Genomic DNA, 23717 nt, shown 5'->3' with positions numbered 1-23717 from the left:
CACCAGCACCACGATATATAGCACTGACAGCAGCACCGTGATAGAGAGCACTGACATCAACAGCGTGACATAAAGCACTAACACCAGCACCGTGATATACAGCACTGACAGCAGCACCGTGATAGAGAGTACTGACATCAGCACCGTGATATACAGCACTGACATCTGCACCGTAAGCAGCCCCAGGAGGAAGTCAGCATAGCACAGGGATGGTGGGAGCCCCTCATAATGAACATAGCACAGGGATGGTGGTAGCCCCTCTTAATGAGCATAGCACAGGGATGGTGGGAGCTCCTCATAATAAGTAGCCCCAGGAGGATGTCAGCATAGCACAGGGATGGTGGGAGCCCCTCATAATAAGCAGCCCCAGGAGGATGTCAGCATAGCACAGGGATGGTGGGAGCCCCTCATAATAAGCAGCCCCAGGAGGAAGTCAGCACAGCACAGGGATGGTGGGAGCCCCTCATAATAAGCAGCCCCAGGAGGAAGTCAGCACAGCACAGGGATGGTGGGAGCCCCTCATAATGAGCATAGCACAGGGATGGTGGGAGCACCTCAAAATATGCACAGCAGAGGTACAGCCCCAGGAGGATGTCAGCACAGCACAGGGATGGTGGGAGCCCCTCATAATAAGCAGCCCCAGTAGAAATATGACACCGCTCAACCTCTTCAAAGAGGAGGGTACGGGCATATAGTACGGTGTGCTTTTTTTGGACAAGGAAGTGAGCCAAATGAAGAAAGAAGGTCTCTGTGCTCGATTAAAAAAAATTTTTATAGACATATACATGGTCTACTGGTCACATGTGTTGAATTCCTCCGAGATCCATGCCTCATTCATTTTTAGAAATGTGAGGTAGTTAACACTGTCGTGAGCTAGGCGAGTACGCTTATCGGTCACAATCCCCCCTGCTGCGCTGAACGTCCTTTCGGACAGGACACTGGATGAGGGGTAAGCCAACAGTTAGATTGCAAATTGGGCAAGCTCTGGCCAGAGGTCAAGCCTGCCCACCCAGTAGTCCAGGGGTTCATCGCTTCCACATCGGCCGTTAACCCGATGTAGTCGGACGGTCTAGGCGTTCCCTGATGCTGGATCCGGATGACACCTGTCGATGGGTCGGCTGAAAGAATGACCTCATGTCCGAAGTCACCAACACATCTTCAAACCGGCCTCTTCTTGCAGGCGCTGTTGGATTGGTACCCGCAACTCCTTCTCTGGGAGTGGGAAATGCTCCTCTGCCAGCGCACGCAAAGGCAGAATGCAGCATTTCTCAAAGCAAGGCCTGGAAGTGCTGCATTCTGACAGCCCTCTGTGACGGCGGTAACATTTCCGCCATTTAGTGTTTGTACCGGGGGGTCTAAGTATGTTGCCACCCAGTACTGGTCCTTGACCCTTATGCTTTTTATACGGGGGTCCCTATTAAAAGACTGGAGCATGAAGGCCCCTATTTGCATTAAAGTGGAAGCGGTGTTGTGGCCTGGCTCCTGCTCATCATCCAGGATATTGTCGTCCTCTTCATTCTCCTCTCCCCATCCACACACAACAACAGTGGTCCCAGAAAGGTTTAAAGCATGCTCTTCTTGCTCCTCCTCATCCGCCCCGGGACCATCCTCCTCTGACTCCTCTTCAGACTCCTGTTGTTGACTTGTCTCAGATAGAGTAGCCCCCCCGGGAATTCATCCAGCATTGCGACTTTCTCATCTTCCCGCTCCTGCTCCTCCACAGCTTGATCAATGACACGACGCAATGCACGCTCCATAAAGAAGGCATAAGGTACCATGTCACTGATGGCGCCATGGCTGCGACTGACCAGTTTGGTGATCTCCTCAAATGGGCACAGAAGTCTGCATGCGTCGCACATGAGCAGCCACTGGCGCGGTGAAAAAAACCCAGCTCCCCAGAACCTGTTCTGACGCAGAGTTCATACAGGTAGACGTTAACTGCACGTTTCTGCTGGAGCAGCCTATCAAGCATATAGAAGGTTGAGTTCCATCGCGTCGGGCAATCGCAAATAAGACGTCTGACCGGCAGATTGTGTCGCCGCTGAATGTCAGCAAGACAAGCCATGGCCGTGTAAGATCTTCTGAAATGGGCTGAGATTTTCCTTGCCTGCCGCAAGATGTCCTGGACCCCAGGGTATTTGACAATGAATCGCTGCACGACCAAGTTTAAGACGTGTGCCATGCATGGCACGTGCGTGATTTTGCCCTGTTTCAATGCGCTAAGCAGATTGGCACCGTTGTCACACACCACTTTACCAACTGTCAAATTGAGCGGTGTTAGCCACTGATCTGCCTGTGAACGCAAAGCTGAAAGGAGTGCCGGGCCAGTGTGGCTCTTGGCTTCCAGGCACAACAGACGCAGCACGGCATGGCAACGTCTCACCTGGCATGTCGAATAGGTTCTGGGGAGCTTGGGCGGCGCAGCGGAAGAGACGCTAGCAGTGGAAAAGAAGGAGTCAGCCGAGGAGGAGAGGGAGGAGGATGGAGTAGGAGGAGGAGGAGAAGAAGAGTCAGGCCTGCATGCAATCCGTGGCGGTAAAACCAAATCTACACGGGTGCCACGGGTTACATGCTTGACGGTCGTCAGAAGGTTCACCCAGTGGGCAGTAAAAGTGATATACCTTCCCTGCCCATGTTTGCTAGACCACGTGTCTGTGGTCAGATGTATCTTGGCACCGACACTGTGTGCCAGAGATACATTCACTTGCCGCTGAACATGGCCATATAGCTCTGGGATGCCTTTCTCTGAGAAATACTTCCTTCCTGGGACCTTCTATTGTGGTGTTCCAATGGCCACAAATTTGTGAAAGGCCTCCGAGTCCACCAGTTTATATGGCAGTAGTTGGTGGGCTATGAGTTCTGACAAGCCAGCCGTCAACCGTTGGGCAAGAGGGTTATCCGGCGTCATAATTTTTTTCTGCTCGAACATTAGGCCCACGGAAGCCTGCCTTTTTGCAGAAAAACGTGAGCTTGGCGTGATGGAAGGTGGAGTGGAGGACAATTGTGAGGAAAGAAGAGAAGGAGAAGTAGAAGACGAGGCTGGACGTTGAGAGCCTGGAGTGTGTTTTGTGTTTTCCGTTGCTCCCACTCGGCTCGGTGATGGATGCTCATGTGCCTTCTTAAGGCGGTCGTCCCTAGGTGAGTGTTGGGCTTACCGCGACTAATGCGTTGACTGCAAAGATTGCAGATGGCAACGCTATTGTCAGCAGTGGACACGTTAAAAAAAGCCTACACTGCGGAGCCATGTGCCAGTGTCCTGGGAGCGCCAGATGTGACCGTACATGGTCGATGACTCGCTCCTGATACATTTGCAGTCTGCTTTGGCCCTCCTGTGCAATGTAAGTTATTCCTGCTTCTCCTCCCTATCTGCTGGTCCATATCTCCCTCTGAACTCCCCTCCTCTTCCTCTCTTGTGGGCACCCACGTGACATCACTAGACACCTCACCATCGACGTCACCTTCCCCACCGCTATAAGTAGAGATCTCGGAGTAGGCAGGAACACCGGGGACCAACCTCCTCCTTGGGCTGATCTGGGTACTGTCGTCAGACTGCTGAGTAGCTTTTGTTGCTACCTCCTCTTCCTGATCCAATACCAAGAGTGGCTGCGCATCAGAAATGTCTTGATATGGATCGGAAAATAATTCCTGTGACTCAAGCGGAAGGTATGTGGTGGTGGTGGTGTTGTTGGTGGTAGTGTCTTTGGGGGTGCACATAGCAGAGAGTGAAGAAGAGGGTGCAGATCGAGAGGATGAGGAGGGTGCAGAAGAGTAAGGCTGAGCGAGCCACTCAACCAAGTCTGGTGCATCCTTTAAAGTAATTGAACGCACCTTCTGCAACTTCCCACTTTGGCTCAAGCCTGTTGCTCCTGCCCTACCCCTACCACCCCTACGGAAGGGCCTGCCTCTTCCTCTGCCTGTCATTTTTTAAATGACCCTGTGACAAAACTCTTAGTCCCTATACCGATGAAGGACTGCAGCAGTATAGGGCAGCGGTCAGCAGTAGTGCACCTCAACCCTATGTATTGTGTCTTGACTATCCTTGTTGCCTGTGATCCTGACCTTTTGGCATGTACCCGACTATTCTTGTCTGCTTGTGGCCCGACCTTGGCCTTGTCCCTCACCATCCCTATCCTCCTGTGGCCTACTGTGGGTGTGAGCTGGGGGACCCTGGGGGTCGCGACCTGGAGCCAATTGCAGCCAAGTCCATCCTCACCATTGGAGACTCTGGTGAAAACCCGCTGGCTCTTAGACTCCGCGCCCCAGGGAATCTTACACTCTAACCCCAGTGGGATTTGTCCCCCATCTGCAGCTGTCTGCCGTAGGGTCCACAACCTTGCGGTGCACTCCTGATCCCTACGGTGTGCACCTGTCACCTCGCCTCAAGGTGACCTGACACCTTTGTGGAACAAGTAGGTTGTGTGTGAGTGATTAGCAGACTGTACGTCAGTCCCTATACCGATGAAGGACTGCTGCAGTATAGGGCAGCGGTCAACAGTAGTGCACCTCAACTCTATGTACTGTGGACCTATACCAGTCCTTATAGAATAGCAGACTGTACCTCACTCAACCCTATGTACTGTAGTACCCTATACCTTACCAGTCCTTATAAGGACCTTTGTGGAACAAGTAGGTTGTGTGTGACTGATTAGCAGACTGTACGTCAGTCCCTATGCCGATGAAGGACTGCTGCAGTATAGGGCAGCGGTCAGCAGTAGTGCACCTCAACCCTATGTATTGTGGACCTATACCAGTCCTTATAGAATGGCAGACTGTACCTCACTCAACCCTATGTACTGTAGCACCCTAGACAGACCAAGTTACCAGTCCTTATAAGGACCTTTGTGGAACAAGTAGGTTGTGTGTGAGTGATTAGCAGACTGTATGTCAGTCCCTATACCGATGAAGGACTGCTACAGTATAGGGCAGCGGTTAGCAGTAGTGCACCTCAACCCTATGTATTGTGGACCTATACCAGTCCTTATAGAATAGCAGACTGTACCTCACTCAACCCTATGTACTGTAGTACCCTATACCTTACCAGTCCTTATAAGGACCTTTGTGGAACAAGTAGGTTGTGTGACTGATTAGCAGACTGTACGTCAGTCCCTATACCGATGAAGGACTGCTGCAGTATAGGGCAGCGGTCAGCAGTAGTGCACCTCAACCCTATGTATTGTGGACCTATACCAGTCCTTATAGAATGGCAGACTGTACCTCACTCAACCCTATGTACTGTAGCACCCTAGACAGACCAAGTTACCAGTCCTTATGCCATGGTTATGCAGTGATCTTCCTGTGTTTGTTTACCTTCCCTCATGTCTTCAGACTAAGAGTTCAGCCACTTCCACCTGGTGGTTTTTATAACCTCTCCTCTAAACATGGCTCCACCCCAGGCTCTATCAGGGAGCCCTATATTAACCTGTGCACTGCAGGCCACCAGCGCTGATCAACCATTGTGTATTCCTTTGTGTGTTAGCTTCCTGTTTCCTGCCGTGTGCTCTGCTACTGTTTTCCATTAGCGACTTTGGCGTGTCTTGACTATCCTTGTTGCCTGTGATCTTGACCTTTTGGCGTGTACCCGACTATTCTTGTCTGCTTGTGGCCCCGACCTTGGCCTTGTCCCTCACCATCCCTATCCTCCTGTGGCCTACTGTGGGTGTGAGTTGGGGAACCCTCTGGGTCGCGACCTGGAGCCAGTTGCAGCCAAGTCTATCCTCACCACTGGAGGCTCTGGTGAACACTTGCTGGCTCTTAGACTCCGCGCCCCAGGGAATCTTACGCTCTAACCCCAGTGGGATCTGTCCCCCATCTGCAGCAGTCTGCCGTAGGGTCCACAACCTTGCGGTGCACTCCTGATCCCTACCTGTCACCTCGCCTCAAGGTGACCTGACAGTTTGATCAGCCATGGACCCGGCTGACGTGCGCTTCCTGCAGATGATCCATTGCAGAGCTTAGTTCGGCGACTTGAGACCCAAGAATCACATCAGACCCAGGTGATGCGATTCCTTCAGGATTTGGCATCCCGTGTTGAACAGGTTCAGGCCTCATTAGGACCCCCGGTTCAACAACCTCAACCGCTATCTGCCGCTGCACCTATCGCATCAGTCGCAGCCACACATTCATTACAACTACCAGCTCCGGTCCGTTTCTCTGGGGACTCCAAGGCTTGCAGGGAGTTCCTTAGCCAGTGCACAATTCATTTTGAACTTCAGCCCCAAAACTTCCTGTCCGATCGGGAAAAGTCGCATATATCATATCCCTCCTGTCTGGCGAGGCGTTAGCCTGGGCCGCCCCTCTGTGGGAACTGAATGATCCAGTGGTTTCTATCCTGTCTGATTTCTTGAAACTTTTTCAGAATATCTTCGAGGAACCGGGTCGTGTCTCCTCAGCGGCTAGCGCTCTTTTACGTCTCCGTCAAGAGGCCGCTTCTGTGGGACAGTATGCTCTTCAGTTCCGTATTCTCACAGCTGAATTGAGCTGGAATAATGAGGCCCTAGTTGCAACCTTTTTACATGGCCTCTCTGATAGAGTGAAGGATGAATTAGCAGGAAGATCCCTTCCTGCAGATCTGGACAGTGTCATCACCTTGTGTAACCAGATCGATATTCGCTTTCAGGAGAGGGCCCTGGAAAAAAGACGCCAGCACTCCCCGTTCTTTAGGCAGCCTGAGTCCCCAGTCCCTTCTCTTCGATCCGAGGAGCACCCCCTGCCTGCCGAGGAACCTATGCAGTTGGGCTGGACTAAGTTATCTCCCGAAGAACGTGCTAGGCGCAGAACTCTGGGCCTATGCCTCTATTGTGGACCCAAAGGTCATTTCTGTGGTACTTGTTCTCTCCGTCTGGAAAAACGCTCAGGGCTAATACATGTGGAAGGTGGAGTATTAGACCCTGAAATATCACCTTCACCTTCTCGTCTTCTCCTTTCTGTGTTGCTTCATGTCGGTGCTTCCTCTTGTTCGATCTCAGCATATCTGGATTCCGGAGCCACTGCCAATTTCATGGATTGGGAAACTGCATCCTCCATGAGACTTACCCTTTTGCCCCTTACAATACCATTGGTGGTCTTGGCGATTGATGGCACTGTTCTCCCAGGGGGCCCTATCCGCTTTCAGACTATTCCTGTTAAGATGTCAGTAGGGACACTCCACCAGGAGTGGATATCCTTCCTTGTCTTACCTAAGGCTTTATCTCCTATCATATTAGGTCTTCCTTGGTTACGGCTCCATTCTCCACACGTCGACTGGTCTGCTGGTCAGATCCTGGCTTGGGGTTCCTCCTGTTCCTCTTCCTGCTTACTCAAGGGTACCCGAAAGAGAAACTTCCTGTTACCACCATCCCAGTATCTTCTGCTATTCCCACTGTATATAGCGATCTCTGGGATGTGTCCTGCAATAGTCGGACTGATGCACTCTCTAGGTCATGTGATACTCTGGATGAAAGGCCCACCTATGAACCTGAGTCGATCATTCGCTCCAGTTTGCATGACCATTTACCTTTGTCTGTCCCTAATCTCCCTTGGATGCACAGCCAGGCTAACTTGTCTGCAAGTTCCACAGTTGCTATGCCCTGTGATGCGATAGTGATGGTCGCTACACTTGACAATACTATTCAGTCGACCTCTGCACCAGTTATGCCAGTCCCGCCCATGCCCAATGAGCTTCCTGCTTCTTGTTCAGCACCTTCGGTGACCTGGCCTCACCCTACTGCTACTATGTCCGTTCAAACCCGTTTAAGAGGTTCAATCCATCCTTTGGATAGAATACCTCATTCGGCCAGGAGGGGTTTTCAATCTTTTTATCAGGGTTCTCTGCATTCTGTTTGTGTTGCAGCTATCCAGCTTGACCCTTGTGACATATCACTTTCTAACCAACCTGACCTCAGGGATCCACTGACCTCTGCCCAGTCTGGTGGTCCTGTTATGGATGACCAGCTCATCTTTAAGGGTGTGGGGGACCCTGCTCAAACTCCTCATCTTCTCATGCCCTTACCCATTCCTAAAAAGCCTTTAGTCCTCAAGTCCTCTCGTCCTCTCCCTACCTCTGTTTCGGTCTCTGAGGATAATCTAAAATACGAGGTTAGTCAAGTTTTGGATTCACGGCTCCGTAAAGGCATTCTTCAGTACCTCGTACTTTGGAAAGGGTTGGGTCCTGAGGAGAGGTCTTGGATCACTGCATCTGAGGTCTTTGCTCCCTGTCTGTTAAGGAGGTTCCGTCTGGAGTTTCCCTTTAAGCCTGGACCCAGGCAGGGGGGGGGGAGGCCTCGTAAGAGGGAGGGTACTGTCATGGTTATGCAGTGATCTTCCTGTGTTTGTTTACCTTCCCTCATGTCTTCAGACTAAGAGGTCAGCCACTTCCACCTGGTGGTTTTTATAACCTCTCCTCTAAGCATGGCTCCACCCCAGGCTCTATCAGGGAGCCCTATATTAACCTGTGCACTGCAGGCCACCAGCGCTGTTCAACCATTGTGTATTCCTTTGTGTGTTAGCTTCCTGTTTCCTGCCGTGTGCTCTGCTACTGTTTTCCGTTACCGACTTTGGCGTGTCTTGACTATCCTTGTTGCCTGTGATCCTGAAATTTGGGGTGTACCCGACTATTCTTGTCTGCTTGTGGCCCCGACCTTGGCCTTGTCCCTCACCATCCCTATCCTCCTGTGGCCTACTGTGGGTGTGAGCTGGGGGACCCTGGGGGTCGCGACCTGGAGCCAGTTGCAGCCAAGTCCATCCTCACCACTGGAGGCTCTGGTGAACACCTGCTGGCTCTTAGACTCCGTGCCCCAGGGAATCTTACACTCTAACCCCAGTGGGATTTGTCCCCCGTCTGCAGCAGTCTGCCGTAGGGTCCACAACCTTGCGGTGCACTCCTGATCCCTACGGTGTGCACCTGTCACCTCGCCTCAAGGTGACCTGACACCTTATAAGGACCTTTGTGGAACAAGTAGGTTGTGTGTGAGTGATTAGCAGACTGTACATCAGTCCCTATACCGATGAAGGACTGCTGCAGTATAGGGCAGCGGTCAGCAGTAGTGCACCTCAACCCTATGTACTGTGGACCTATACCAGTCCTTATAGAATGGCAGACTGTACCTCACTCGAAACTATGTACTATAGCACCCTACACCAGGTTATTACCAGTCCTTATAAGGAGCTTTGTGGAACAAGTAGGTTGTGAATGATTAGCAGACTGCAGCAGATGGGCAGCAGTCAAGTATAATATTCTTTCTATATTTGGAAGAAAGAATATTATACGTGTACAAGCCTATTACCGTACCACTGATACCAGTCCTGAAAAGAACCTTTGTGGACCTAATATAGTAACAGCTACTGATTAAACTGACCCTCACTGCCTCACACACTGCTTCCTGCCTGTCCCTATATAAACTGACAAAACAGAGGCTACTGGAACAATAACTGGAATAGCACTTTTGTGGACCTGATAGTAACAGCTAATGACTAAACTGACTGTCCCTACAGCAGACACACCATCCTGTCCCTTTCTCTAAACTGACAAAAGACACTCAGGCTGCTGCAACAATCAGTAGCACAGCAAACCTATATACACCTAACACCTATACCAGTCCTGAAAAGAACTTTTGTGTACCAAATAGCTAGCGATTTGGGTCACTGCAATCTCTCCCTTATCCACACAGAAACCTTTCCCTATAGTGACAGAAGAAAGAATGTAAAATGGCCGCCAGATCGGGTCTATTTATAAGTTAGGGGGAATGTCCAAGTGTCCATGTGCTGTAATGTCTCAATTGGCTGTCCTGTACTCCATGATGGATGTGTCATCATAGGTCAAAGTTCTTTTACACAGTAAACACAGAAGTCTGCCGGGCGAACGGCGCCAATAGTCCGCCGAACGGGCGGACCGCGAACAGCCGAAATTCACAGCGAAACGACCGCCGGAGGGGAACCGTTCGGCCATCACTACTTACCAGTCCTTAGAAGGACCTTTGTGGAACTAGTAGGTTGTGATTAACAGACTGTACCTCAGTCCCTATACTGATAAAGGACTGCTGCAGAATAGGGCAGCAGTCAGCAGTAGTGCACCTCAACCCTATATATTGTGGACCTATACCAGTCCTTAAGGATTAGCAGACTGTACCTCACTCAACCCTATATACTCTAGTTCACTATACCTTACCAGTCCTTAGAAGGACCTTTGTGAAACTAGTAGGTTGTGATTAGCAGACTGTACCTCAGTCCCTATACTGATAAAGGACTGCTGCAGAATAGGGCAGCAGTCAGCAGTAGTGCACCTCAACCCTATATATTGTGGACCTATAGCAGTCCTTAAGGATTAGCAGACTGTACCTCACTCAACCCTATATACTCTAGTACGCTATACCTTACCAGTCCTTAGAAGGACCTTTGTGGGACTAGTAGGTTGTGATTAGCAGACTGTACCTCAGTCCCTATACTCATAAAGGACTACTGCAGCAGAAGGGCAGCAGTCAAGTATAATATTCTTTCTATATTTGGAAGAAAGAATATTATTTGTGTACAAGCCTATTACCATACCAGTCCTGAAAAGGACCTTTGTGGACCTAATAGTAACAGCTACTGATTAAACTGACTGTCCCTCACTGCGACACACAGCGTCCTGTCTGTCCCTATTTAAACTGACAAAATACAGGGTGCTGCAACAATAACTTGAATAGCACTCAAAACTATAACCTGTACTACTACACTATACCAGTCCTGAAAAGGACTTTTGTGGACCTAATAGTAACAGGTAATGATTAAACTGTCTGTCCCTCTCTGCAACACAGAGCGTCCTATGTGTTCCTCTCTCAGCACTGACAAAAGACAGGCTGCTGCAACAATGACTTGAATAGCAGTGCCTCAGACCTATATCCTGAACTACACCTATACCATACCAGTCCATAAAATAACTTTTGTGGACCTAATAGCTAGAGATTTGGGTCACTGCAATCTCTCACTGCTCCACACAGCAACCTCTCCCTATAGTGACAGTAGAAAGAATGTAAAATGGCCGCCAGATTGGGTCTATTTATAAGTTAGGGGGAATGTCCAAGTGTCCATGCACTGTAATGTCTCAATTGGCTGTCCTGTACCACATGATGGATGTGTCATCATAGGTCAAAGTTCTTTTACACAGTAAACACGGAAGTCCGCCGAGTGAACAGCGGCAATAGTCCGCCGATCGGGCGGACCTCGAACAGCCGAAATTCGCCACGAACCGACCGCCGGGCGAACAGTTCGGCCATCCCTACTCCCTTTCACTGGTATTGTTTCCCAGGTGCATGAACCCTTGTTGGGGAGGGAAAATGTCTGCTTCTCCTCTCTTCATATCTGAAATCCACTGGGAGAGAAGGACCATCACCTTCTCACCTTGGGCCTCTGAAACTGCCACAGGTGTGGAGCATGGGTCTGCAGTACTCTGTCCTGTCTATGACATCCTCTGATGAACAGTCCATTAAGTCCATACATTCTGTAATCTGTGGCTGGAGAGATGAGCCAACTGCCCCAGCTCCCTGCAACTCCACAGTTGCTGCTCCACAGTTGGGGTTGCCAAGATCACCATGACGACCGAGCCCATGCTGCAGAGGGCCCCCTGTACTCTTCGATAGGGGGGGGAAATCGGCACTATGGGGGAGCTCCTCACATTAGGCTGAAAGCACAGTGTGTGCTCTTTGTCTCCCCCTACATTGCAGTACCCGGCAGGAAGAGCCAAGGTAAATGTCTGCCTTTTTTTTATAAGACTAGCTACTGTATTTGTGTTTATATGTGTGTGCATGCATGCGTGTGTGTGTGTGCTCATATATGTATGCATGTGTGTGTTCATATATGCATATGTATGTATTCATGTATGTGAGTGTGCATGTGTGTGTGTGTGTGTGTGTGTGTGTTCATATATGTATGTGTATGCGTTCATGTATGTGAGTGTGCAAGTATGCATATGTATGTATGTGAATGTGCATGTGTTTATCGGTGGCGGTGCATCCATAAGGGTGTACAGGTGCCGCCCCCTCTCTCCAGCCACCCTCTCTATGACCAATGGATAGATTCACGCATAGCATAGCATGAATCTATCCATGGCTACCGCTGCCACCCCCATATTTAGGTGTCCAGTCCCTTTTGGGGGGCTGGGTGTTGAATTAGAGCGGCGGGTGGGGGGGGCTGTTTTTGAAGCACCTGATTAGAGCCATAGGCTCCAATAGGCTTCAAAATAGGTGAACTGCAAGCGCCATGCTTGATGCTCACAGTCTACCCAGATGTGTTAGCAAAGTGAATTAATATTCACTTTCCTAACACTGAACTGCCTCTCCACCAATCAGGTCTGCGGGTCTGTTACCCGTCACCTGATTGGCTGAAACAATAGGCACAGCTACTGGACACCTATCAGGAGGAGAGAACGGGAGATGAGGATGGCAGGAGATGCATGGAGGACCCCGTTCATGGCCGTCACCCGCTGCCCCACCAAGACAGGGTAGGTGGCGGGCAGACGGGGAGCAGGCGGTGGGGATTCACACTGCCAGCATTTAATGGGCACACTGCCAGCATTTAATACGCACACCACCAGCATTTGATGTGCACAGTGGCGGCATTTGATGGCACACTGCCAGCATTTGATGGGCACAGTGGTGACATTTGATGGCACAGTGGCTGCAATTGATGGGCACAGTGGCTGTAATTGATTTTTTTTTCTGAATTTTTCAGTTTGCTTGCGCCCCCCCTAAAAATTTTAAGCACCAGCCGCCACTGGTTTATATGTGCATATATATATAAGAGGGCCAGTATGGTGGCCCGTAATTATGGGAGGAGCCCGGAGGGTATATAATCAGACCTCCCACAACGGTCTGTGTCGGTTCCAGTGCAAGGTACTGCACATCAAGGGGCCGACTCTTCTCAGCTCCCTCACGGTCGACTATCTGTGCGTCCAATCGCAGGTGCACTTCGGCTTCTTCGTGGTCTTCGTCGGCGGTTCCCGATCATGGTCGCAGATAAGTAGTATCCAAATCTTTTCATATCATGTGCAAACTTGCGGCTTATCATGCTTACTATCCTGCACCCCTTTCACAAAACCTACCGCTGAGTTGTTGACACTCATGTCCCAACATCTTTCGGCACAGGCATAGTACATTCGTAAATTCCTTCTACCAAACATACGATTCATTCATAGATCCAAGCCTCCGAGTCGCTGTCGGTCGTTCTCCAATATCACTCGCCATAGGCTTCACTGGTTATAAGATTCACTGTTCTCATCCTTTTTTGAGATATACAGGTATTGTTTGTATGGGTTTCTGTGGCTGATTGGGGTGTAATTAAACCCACCTGATGTCTTTCCTGCACTTGACTAGCCTGGGGGATGGGTGGTTGATAGGTGTTTAGTTTCACAGTAAGGAATGGCATACACTCACGCCATATCATCGACAATACGGTCAGATCTGTCATACGAGCCCCGTAGTCACCTCACATCTATGGCCGATTCGAATCTAGTCGCAACTTCGCTTCTATGTTTCGGATCCTCGGCGATCACAAGCCCCTTCAAACCACCATCACCATTTAGTCGATTCCAACCCAGCCATATCATCGGCAATACGGGCAGATCTGTCATACGAGCCCCGTAGTCACCTCACATCTACGGCCGATTCGAATCTAGTCGCAACTTCGCTTCTATGTTTCGGATCATTGGCAATCACCAGCCCCTTCAACCACCATCACAATTCAATCAATCCGAACCCAGCCAAATCCTCAGTGATACGGTCGGATCCCATATATGAGCCTCTCAGTCGCATCTACGGAGGATTCGAGTCTAGTCGCAGCATCGGTGCAACGATTCCAGTCCTTGCCAAACGCAACTCTAACAACCAAGCCGAATCCTGTTGCATCTCCGACCCAAATGAGTCAAATCTTTCGCAGACTATTCCATAGCTATAGCCCAGTTCAAACTAGTCACATTGACTGTACGAATTCAGCAGTACTTACGTTTGACTTTCTCAGTCTATCCATACATGATCATACACAATTCTCTCCACCAATGTGCTCAGTGCTGCGCACGGTCATTCCTACATAATCACATTTCCTCTATAACCTTTTCTTTCGCCTTTCTACAAAGCTCCTTGCAATCGCTGCAAGCATCAATGCCATGGCTCAAATACCCCCACTCATCTCCAGTAGCAACACGGCTGCTCTCCTCATTCCTACACATAATTTAATTTATAGATTCAAATAAAGCTGCTTTCTTGCAATCGCTGCAAGCATCTCTGCAATAGCTTAATACGGCCACTCATCTCCAGTAGCAACACAGCTGCTCACCTCATTCATCCATTCATTCATTCATTCATTCTCACCTCATAATTCAAATAAAGCCACTTCCTTGCAATCGCTGCAAGCATTTCAGCAAGTGGCTCAAACTGCCACTCATCGTCTCCAGTAGCAACACGGCTGCTCATCATTTTCTCTGTCGCTTTCCCCTTTTTAGGCCAGTTAGAACACCAGTTAGTCCACCCTGCACCAGGTTTGGACAGTATCTCCCCAAAAAAATAAAAAAATAAAAAAAAAACACCATTGTCGAGGGCTTGCATCTTCACCAGAGGGCCAGCTTTGCCCCAAAGAGCTCTTTGCAATCCCCCTTGTCAAAACGAAATTCTCATGTCACCTTACTTCAGGCTCCCGGTCAACTCAGTTCTCGACCCCAACCAGTCGACTTCACAACTAGGGCATAAAGTCAGGTGTTTAGTTCAATGGGATTCCCCCTTTCTCTTAAACACTCTTTCACTACATATTTTTACTTCACATACAGAATTTGACCTGCTCCCGAGGCGTTAGCAACTGTCACATACTTCTGTGCACTTCACTCTGTTTTCGACGCACAAGCCTTCAATACGCAGACAAGGTCGCCTAATCTCCATACTTGCTGGCAGTGCAAGCATTAGTAGACCGAACCCACGTCAATTAACTACAGATCGCAACATTCCTACTTAGTATACCAGACTTCAGCTACCCACCCCAGTCCGCCCTGGGGCGCTCTGGTTCATTAGTCTGTGCCGAGCACAGACTGACACCCGAGCTATCTGTTACCTAGCCAGTCACCTCCTGGCTCACCTCGGTTGTCACGCATTCTTTTGAGTTTTCTAAAGTCACACTCAACAGCGCTCGAGCGCAAACCAACTGTCACTATGGCTGTCGTTCCTTGTCCTATTCTTCTTGTTTCCTTCCGCCTTTCATCTTATCTACCCAAACGCAACTATCCCCTCCTACCTTTGCAACTTACCTCAAACATACGCACCCCCCCCCCCCTTGCTTTTAGTTGACGCCATGTCGCAGGCAGACAGCGAGGACTTTGCCTCAGCCCTGCCATCACCCTTTACGGACTCAGCAAGCGGCGGTTTAGTCTCACAAGAGCTTGGACCAATAAAAAAAAAACTCATAGCAGAACAGTGTCGCAGGAGTAAATCCTACCCTGCCGCAGTCAGGAAACCAAGCCTTTAGGCTACTGTTTCCACTGCCAGTGGCAGCCCTTCCAGGCACCACTTCAGTCTATCTTCTTTGCGACTACTCAGCTGCACTCCTGGGTAACCACACTGTCAACAGCAGTCGCCGAAGTCCAAGTAGAGTGACAGCCCTGGAGGTACGCCCAGCCGTGCCCCTACCAGCTCCAGTCACCACCGTCATTCCCGTACCTTCACTTACAGATACACCCAACTTCTGCACCATCGTCTTCCCTGCACACCTTGTCCTAGCAGGGCATCTAGGAGGACATCTTGGATGACAACGACGTTAACTTAGCATCCCTCCTCATAGCAGTACACAACTTGGCCTAGAACAAGTCATATTCGCGGGGAGATGTCTCCGTCATCCTGAAGGCCAGAGACCCTTTACTTAATCGCAAGCTCACTGTCACAGAGTCTGTGCTGGCCTTGGGGACAGTCAGAGACATGCTAGGCAGAGCAACCCCAACAGGAGGGTAGAATTGGACCCCTATCTGCATGCAGCAGGTCACAAGTACGCAGGGTTCCCATCCTTTGACTATCACCGCTCATTTTCAGCCAAAGCAGCAGCCAGACTCAAGGGGATCCTTTACCTCCCACCTTTTAGTGTTTCTCTTCCAGGTACAAGACCCTGACTAAATCCTTAAATTAAGATGTGCCAGGAATAGCAGATCTGCCCATGGGAGTCGATTTTATCACAAATTGGAATGGCATGCCAATGTGTATTCCCTCAGCATCTCTCTCTTCATCTCAGGTAGTCATGGTCACCACAGCCTCCACAGGTCCTCGCCTCAATTTTTGGCCAACTTGGGTTTATAGGGCCATGGCCGTCAGAAATCCTCTTGATTCCTGGGTTCAGTTAGTCCTCCTCTTTGTTCGGCCTCTACCCCATTGTCGCAGCAGCTCAAGTCTGGTGCAACAACTGGGCAGGTTCGCCACAGACAACCAAGCCACAGCCAGTATTATGAATAAAGGAGGTCCTAGTAGCCGGCCATCGTGGCCTTCCTGCGCAGGCTGGCGCCACTATCCCCACAGCACCAATCTAACGTCCTATGTGTCCACATCCCAGACAAACGCAATAATCTGGCCGACGCACTACCCGTTAACTTTGCTTCATTATTTTGCAGGAACCTGGAACCGACCCGACCATGTCTCTTATCCCACACTGGTCGTAGCTAACCTCGGATTCAAACAACACTTTCACGACGCTACCTGCCTTATTAATCTTTCATTATCTCACAACACCCTGAAGGCCTACCGTGCAGCCTAGAGGTTCTATGTCAGGTTACTAGCCTCAAACCCCAGAGCAATACCAAGAGTTCTCCATCACATCCTGGTCTTCATATTATGCCACCGCACACAGTTGGCATTGTCACACAATACCTTAGACCCCACTCAGCTGACATCCAGTATTTCATCCCTTTATGAGATCCTAACAAACCGTCTTGTTTGCCGCCCATACGGTCAAGACCATGTTGTGTGGTATTCACAGGCAATGACCCCAAATCAGTAACAAACGGCTACCCGTCACCAGCGCCATATTCCAAGACGTGTCTTTCATCCTGTCACATTCCCCTTTGGCTAAATTCAGCCTGGTCGTTCAAGCAGCCATCTACCTGGCTTTCTACAGCTTCTTACGCCCCAGTGAATTCTGTCACCATCCCAGTTGTAAAGTGTTACGTAGAAGCCACCTCACACGCCATCAGACTTACTTCATCTTGCCCCTCAGGGTGTCCAAAACACAATAGTCCGGTCCAGGGGTTGACATCAAACCTTTCCAAACTCTCAAAGCCTGGTGCCCCGTGTCCATCCTAGATCAATTTTTGGCCCATATGTTCGATCCCTCGCAGGACAGCCCATTACTACCGTTCCCGATTAGTACCCCAGGCAGCAACCAGTTCATTAGTCACGTCAGGTTCCTTTTGAGCAAATTAGGCCTGGACCTTGGTCATTTTCTTGGACATTCTTTCGCATTGGAGCAGCATCAGCAGCCTCACGAAACGGGGTCCCAGTCCAAAGATGGGCAGGCGGGAATCCACCTGCTTTACTCGATACATCTCCAATCCACAAGTGGAAATGTCCTGAGCCTTCAGAAACTTTGCCCCGTAGTGTCTTGTTGTACATAAATTAATAATTACCTCCCTAAACCAAGTCTTTTGCGGCCTTCTCTTGGCATATCGCCCAGCAGAGCAGGGCTCACCGCCCAGCTCACCAGGGCTTACCTTACAGCAGACCAAGGGCACAATTCAGATCTATTTTATGTTGTTAGTCTTGTGACGTGTTTATGTGTTCTTTCATATCTCTTAGGCCGCATACACACGGGCGGACTGTTCGCCCAACCTTGTCCGCTGAACAGTGTTTGGGCGGACAGTCCGCTCGTGTGTGGGCTTTCAGCGGACAGTTTCAGCGGACAGTTGGACGGACAAAGTCTTTCGGAAATTCCGAAAAACTGTCCGCTGAAACTGTGTTTGAGCGAACAGTCCGCCCGTGTGTGGGCCAGTCCGCTGTACTTTCGAAATGAGCGGACTGTTCCCGCTCGGAAAGTCCGCCCATTTCGAGCGCGTGTACAGGTAGGCGGGGCCCGCGAAGGAGACGTTGCGGGCTCCGCCGCCTGGAATGGGCTTAAAGGGGAACCCCAACGCCGAAAAAAATCGGCGTGGGGGTTCCCCCAAAGTCCACACCAGACCCTTGTCCGAGCACGCTACCCGGCCGGCCAGGAAAGGGGGGCGAGCGAGCGCGCCCCCCTCCTGAGCCGTACCAGGCCGCGTGCCCTCAACATGGGGGGGTGCCTTGGGGAAGGGGGGGCCGCGCGGCCCCCCCACCCCAAAGCACCTTGTCCCCATGTTGATGAGGACAAGGGACTCTTCCCGACAACCCTGGCCGTTGGTTGTCGGGGTCTGCGGGCGGGGGCTTATCGGAATCCGGGAGCCCCCTTTAAGAAGGGGGCCCCCGGATACCGGCCCCCCACCCTATGTGAATGAGTATGGGGTACAATGTACCCCTACCCATTCACCTGTGAAATAAAGTACAAAAAAAAACACAACACAGGGAAAAAATATTTTATTGCACAGCTCCGGGGGTCTTCCGTCTTCGGGGGTCTTCTCGCCGGACTCCTCCGCTATGTGTGTGTAGCTCTTTTGCTAGCGGAGGAGTCCGGCTTTCTTCCTCCCCGCCGCCGGCCTCTTCTCCCGACTTCGGGGGTCTTGTCCCCCTCTTCGGTTCTTCTGCCGGGCCACCACGCCTTCTTGTAGCTCTTTTACAGGCGGTGGCCCGGTCTTCTGTCGCCGCTGTCGTCGCCGCCGCCGCCGCCTTCCGTTCTTGTTCTTCTTCTCGTTCTTCTTCTTCTTCTCCTGGAGATGTTGACTCGACGAGCTCTCCGGCCGGAATGCCAGAGCCGCGCTGTGCGGTCACTTATATAGTGACAATGGGGCGGTGTCACATGGTATATGTCACATGGGTTGGTCACATGGGTTGATGTCACATGGGGACTATGACATCGTAAGGGGGCGGGGTCACCATGTGACCAACCCATGTGACATATACCATGTGACACCGCCCCATTGTCACTATATAAGTGGCAGCGGAGCGTGTCCCTGGCATTCCGGCCGGAGAGCTCGTCGAGTCAACATCTCCAGGAGAAGAAGAAGAAGAACAAGAAGAAGAACAAGAACGGAAGACGGCGGCGGCGGCGACGACAGCGGCGACAGAAGACCGGGCCACCGCCTGTAAAAGAGCTACAAGAAGGCGCGGTGGCCCGGCAGAAGAACCGAAGAGGGGGACAAGACCCCCGAAGTCGGGAGAAGAGGCCGGCGGCGGGGAGGAAGAAAGCCGGACTCCTCCGCTAGCAAAAGAGCTACACACACATAGCGGAGGAGTCCGGCGAGAAGACCCCCGAAGACGGAAGACCCCCGGAGCTGTGCAATAAAATATTTTTTCCCTGTGTTGTGTTTTTTTTTGTACTTTATTTCACAGGTGAATGGGTAGGGGTACATTGTACCCCATACTCATTCACATAGGGTGGGGGGCCGGTATCCGGGGGCCCCCTTCTTAAAGGGGGCTCCCGGATTCCGATAAGCCCCCCGCCCGCAGACCCCGACAACCAACGGCAAGGGTTGTCGGGAAGAGGCCCTTGTCCTCATCAACATGGGGACAAGGTGCTTTGGGGTGGGGGGGCCGCGCGGCCCCCCCTTCCCCAAGGCACCCCCCATGTTGAGGGCACGCGGCCTGGTACGGCTCAGGAGGGGGGGCGCGCTCGCTCGCCCCCCTTTCCTGGCCGGCCGGGTAGCGTGCTCGGACAAGGGTCTGGTGTGGACTTGGGGGGAACCCCCACGCCGATTTTTTTCGGCATTGGGGTTCCCCTTTAAGCCCATTCCAGGCGGCGGAGCCCGCGACGTCTCCTTCGCGGGCCCCGCCTACCTGTACACGCGCTCAAAATGGGCGGATTTGCCTCCTCCTTATGTGGGCGAGTCCGTTCATTTCAAAAGTTGAGCGAACTGTTTGGCAAACAGTTCGCTGAAACAGTCCGCTCGTGTGTGGGCAAGTCCGCTCATGCAAATTTTGAGCGGACTGTTTGACGAAACTGTTTGCCGAACAAGGTTGGGCGAACAGTCCGCGCGTGTGTACGCGGCCTTACAGCGGAGGACTCCGACCATAAATATATATATATATATATATATATATATATATATATATATATATATATATATATATATATATATATATATATATATATATATATATATATGTGTGTGTGTTTACATGTATGTATGTACATTTTATGTAAAATGCTGTTTCTCCGTAAAGTGATCCATGCTCAGATCGCTTTTCAGAGGCATTTGACAGCCGGTAGAGAGGCAATATGTTGCCTACTGAACACCTGTTTTAACCCCTTAAATGCATCATCACTATGCTGCAACTGCATGCAATGCACACAGTTTCAGGGGGGTTGCAGTGCAGCCCCATTCACCTAGGGATGTACTTCAAGAGGGCCCTGACTGGAAAAAGATTGTGAAACACCGACATAGAGGAACCCGTCTCTCCATTTTCCTCCTGCAGCCGCTGAATGCCTGTGGGTGGGAGAGGAGGAGAAGCGGGGGAAATGGAGAAATCGGGTCCTTTATATGTCGCCACCCACTTGGAAGCGGCCCCCGGTGTTCTGCCATCGGGCTCAGAGAAAAGAGCCCTGTCCGGAGGTCGGGGGGAGGGGGGCCCTTCATGGTTTCTTGCATCGGGCCCTGAAGATTCTAGTTACGTCACTGAAGGCTGTTATGGCCAATTATACTCCATAAGCAATGTGTGGATCCCGGTTATTTTAGAAAGAGGGTTAGGGGGATGGGAGTATTAAGGACATAACAGTATAATAGAGGGGCCATTTGGCCTACAGGGGTCAAGACACAACATACTATGAGATGAATACTTCCATATGTAGTCTGGTAATGGGCAGCTTCTCTCCTCCCCTCTGTCCTGCTGTCCCCTCCTCACACTCCATGCAGCTCCTCCCTCTGCCCACCCACACACTCACAGCTCCTCCCTCTGCCTGCCCACACACTCACAGCTCCTCCCTCTGCCCACCCACACACTCATAGCTCCTCCCTCTGCCCGTCCACACACTCACAGCTCCTCCCTCTGTCCACCCACACACTCAAAGCTCCTCCCTCTGCCCCCTCACAGCTCCTCCCTCTGCCCACCCACACACTCACAGCTCCTCCCTCTGCCCGTCCACACACTCACAGCTCCTCTCTCTGTCCACCCACACACTCAAAGCTCCTCCCTCTGCCCCATCACAACTCCTCCCTCTGCCCACCCACACACTCACAGCTCCTCCCTCTGCCCGTCCACACACTCACAGCTCCTCCCTCTGTCCACCCACACACTCAACGCTCCTCCCTCTGCCCCCTCAAGCTCCTCCCTCTGCCCACCCACACACTCACAGCTCCTCCCTCTGCCCCCTCAAGCTCCTCCCTCTGCCCACCCACACACTCACAGCTCCTCCCTCTGCCCACCCACACACTCATAGCTCCTCCCTCTGCCCGTCCACACACTCACAGCTCCTCCCTCTGTCCACCCACACACTCAAAGCTCCTCCCTCTGCCCCCTCACAGCTCCTCCCTCTGCCCACCCACACACTCACAGCTCCTCCCTCTGCCCGTCCACACACTCACAGCTCCTCTCTCTGTCCACCCACACACTCAAAGCTCCTCCCTCTGCCCCCTCACAGCTCCTCCCTCTGCCCACCCACACACTCACAGCTCCTCCCTCTGCCCGTCCACACACTCAAAGCTCCTCCCTCTGCCCCCTCACAGCTCCTCCCTCTGCCCCCCACACACTCACAGCTCTCTCCACTAGATCAGTCTGTGAACAGTGAACAGTCTGGGCAGGGCTCCAGTAGCCGGGACTAGAAGCAGAGCATCGGGAAATGCGGTCAGGAGGTTCTGTATCCCTCCACAGAGAGAAACAAGTCCCTTGTAATTAGGGCTGTTTCCATCCAGACAGTTACATATATGTGAAGATATGTGACATTCTAATACATGTTATGGATCCTAAATTCTGATTAAGATTTTATGGGGGTGTTATAAGAATTTCTGAGGATGCCCTGGTGGTTGGTGTCTGGGTGACAGGCAGTCAGAAACCCGGGCAAAGGATGTAAAAGCTGGACTGTCCGGTTTTCCCGGACAGGTGGCAACCCTAGCTGGGGCGACATTTGGTAAGGGATACCTCGCGATTCCAGTCCTGATCAGGTGAGGAAAAAAAGGAGAATTCTGTGAGCCGAGTCTGTCTTTGATTTATAGTTAACCAGACCTATCAGGTTGTGGGGGCGGAGTCACAACCCATATGTATGATGTCATGATGCACCAGGAAAGTACATTTTATATACAACTCTATAGATCAGACCAAAATGAGGAGGGAAGAGGGACAGAGGGACATTGCTCCAAATCAGGGACAGTCCCTCAAAATCCGGGACAGTTGGGAGCGATGAGAAAAGAGAAAAAAAAATCCTCCAATCCCATCTACACAATCCTATACCTACAGAGGATCCAGAGGAAGGCCAAATAAAGGACGCTCCAATTTACTCCAGCAGGGGAAATGGGGGGAGGAATGATTGTCTATTCATTGATGATTTATTGGTAGAATAATGGAGAGTATAGGGGTGTCAGAGGAGATTCCTCAATGATCTGAGATGGGAAGAAAACAGAGGAATCCCAGGAAGACCCGGAGGACTCTGATAGATGCAATCTGAATATTTCTGGGATCCTCATAGAGGGATATATGTTATATGAGGGGGAGGGGAGTACACTGTGACCTGACTGGGATCTGTATTCTGTCTGTACAGGAAAAGTCCAGGAAATATTCACCCGGCCGGGATCTGACCTTCTCATCCCCATCAGAATCCATCTCACCCTCAACCATACAGATAGATGGAGATGTGACTGGATTGTCTGGTACTATGAGAAATCTTTTTTTGAATGGAATACAATAGCTGAACACAAGAATTGTGATCCGTCTGATGTCAGATATTTCCCCAATACAAGGATATCAGAGAATGGAAGTCTGATCATATCCAATGTGACTCCGGAGAATGACGGGATATACCGTGTGTATATAAAGAACTCTACCATTCACCTTATACAGGGAGATGATTACTTCATCCATGTAGAAGGTAAGTCCACCCAACCCCCACCCCCATTCCTAGCAGCAGGGCCGCTGATAGGGAAGTACAACCAGCCCTGTTGTACCGGGCCCAGCCAGCAGGGGGGGGGCTGAGCAGATTTCTAGCTAAAAAATAATAATTTGCTAAATAACTTTATTAACCTGCAGCTACGTGATTGGCGAGGAATATAGAACCTTCCTGGGCCCCATCAGGATAATAGAGGGGTCCAGGAGGTGAGAGAAGAAGAGGGACTTTTTCTCCATTTTCGGGTGGAGGTATACAATCCCCGCTCTGCATCTGTGTACATTGTGCTCCCTGTGTGCTTTCCTGGGCGGATGGATTCAATTGTAATGCGGCTCCCTTCCCTCAGTAAGTGCCGCGCTGCTGCAGCCTGAAGGAGAGACTGAAAGAGAAAGTAATCCCGACACACGTCACACATCACACATCACACATCACACATCACACACCACACATCACACATCACACACCACACAGCACACACCACACATCACACACCACACATCACACACCACACATCACACATCACACATCACACATCACACATCACACATCACACATCACACATCACACATCACACATCACACCACACACAT

At 50.9% G+C, this 23717-nt stretch overlaps 1 protein-coding gene across 2 annotated transcripts in view; it reads left to right on the top strand.

The window, feature by feature from the left end:
* The window catches only part of LOC143959457 (uncharacterized), a 147269-nt gene that overhangs the window by 68388 nt on the left and 55164 nt on the right, over positions 1-23717 (top strand). For both annotated transcript variants that reach the window (XM_077468109.1, XM_077468110.1), the window contains exon 3: positions 22786-23112. In XM_077468109.1, the coding sequence (XP_077324235.1) occupies positions 22786-23112 (327 nt within the window). The remainder of the gene's footprint in view (positions 1-22785; positions 23113-23717) is intronic.

This window comes from Lithobates pipiens, unplaced genomic scaffold (genome assembly GCF_037356315.1).
Source record: "Lithobates pipiens isolate NorthernLeopardFrog02 unplaced genomic scaffold, aLitPip1_a1.2 Scaffold_76, whole genome shotgun sequence".
NCBI lineage: Eukaryota > Metazoa > Chordata > Amphibia > Anura > Ranidae > Lithobates > Lithobates pipiens.
Note: the sequence above shows the minus strand (reverse complement) of the source record. Positions and strands in the feature narration are given on the sequence as shown.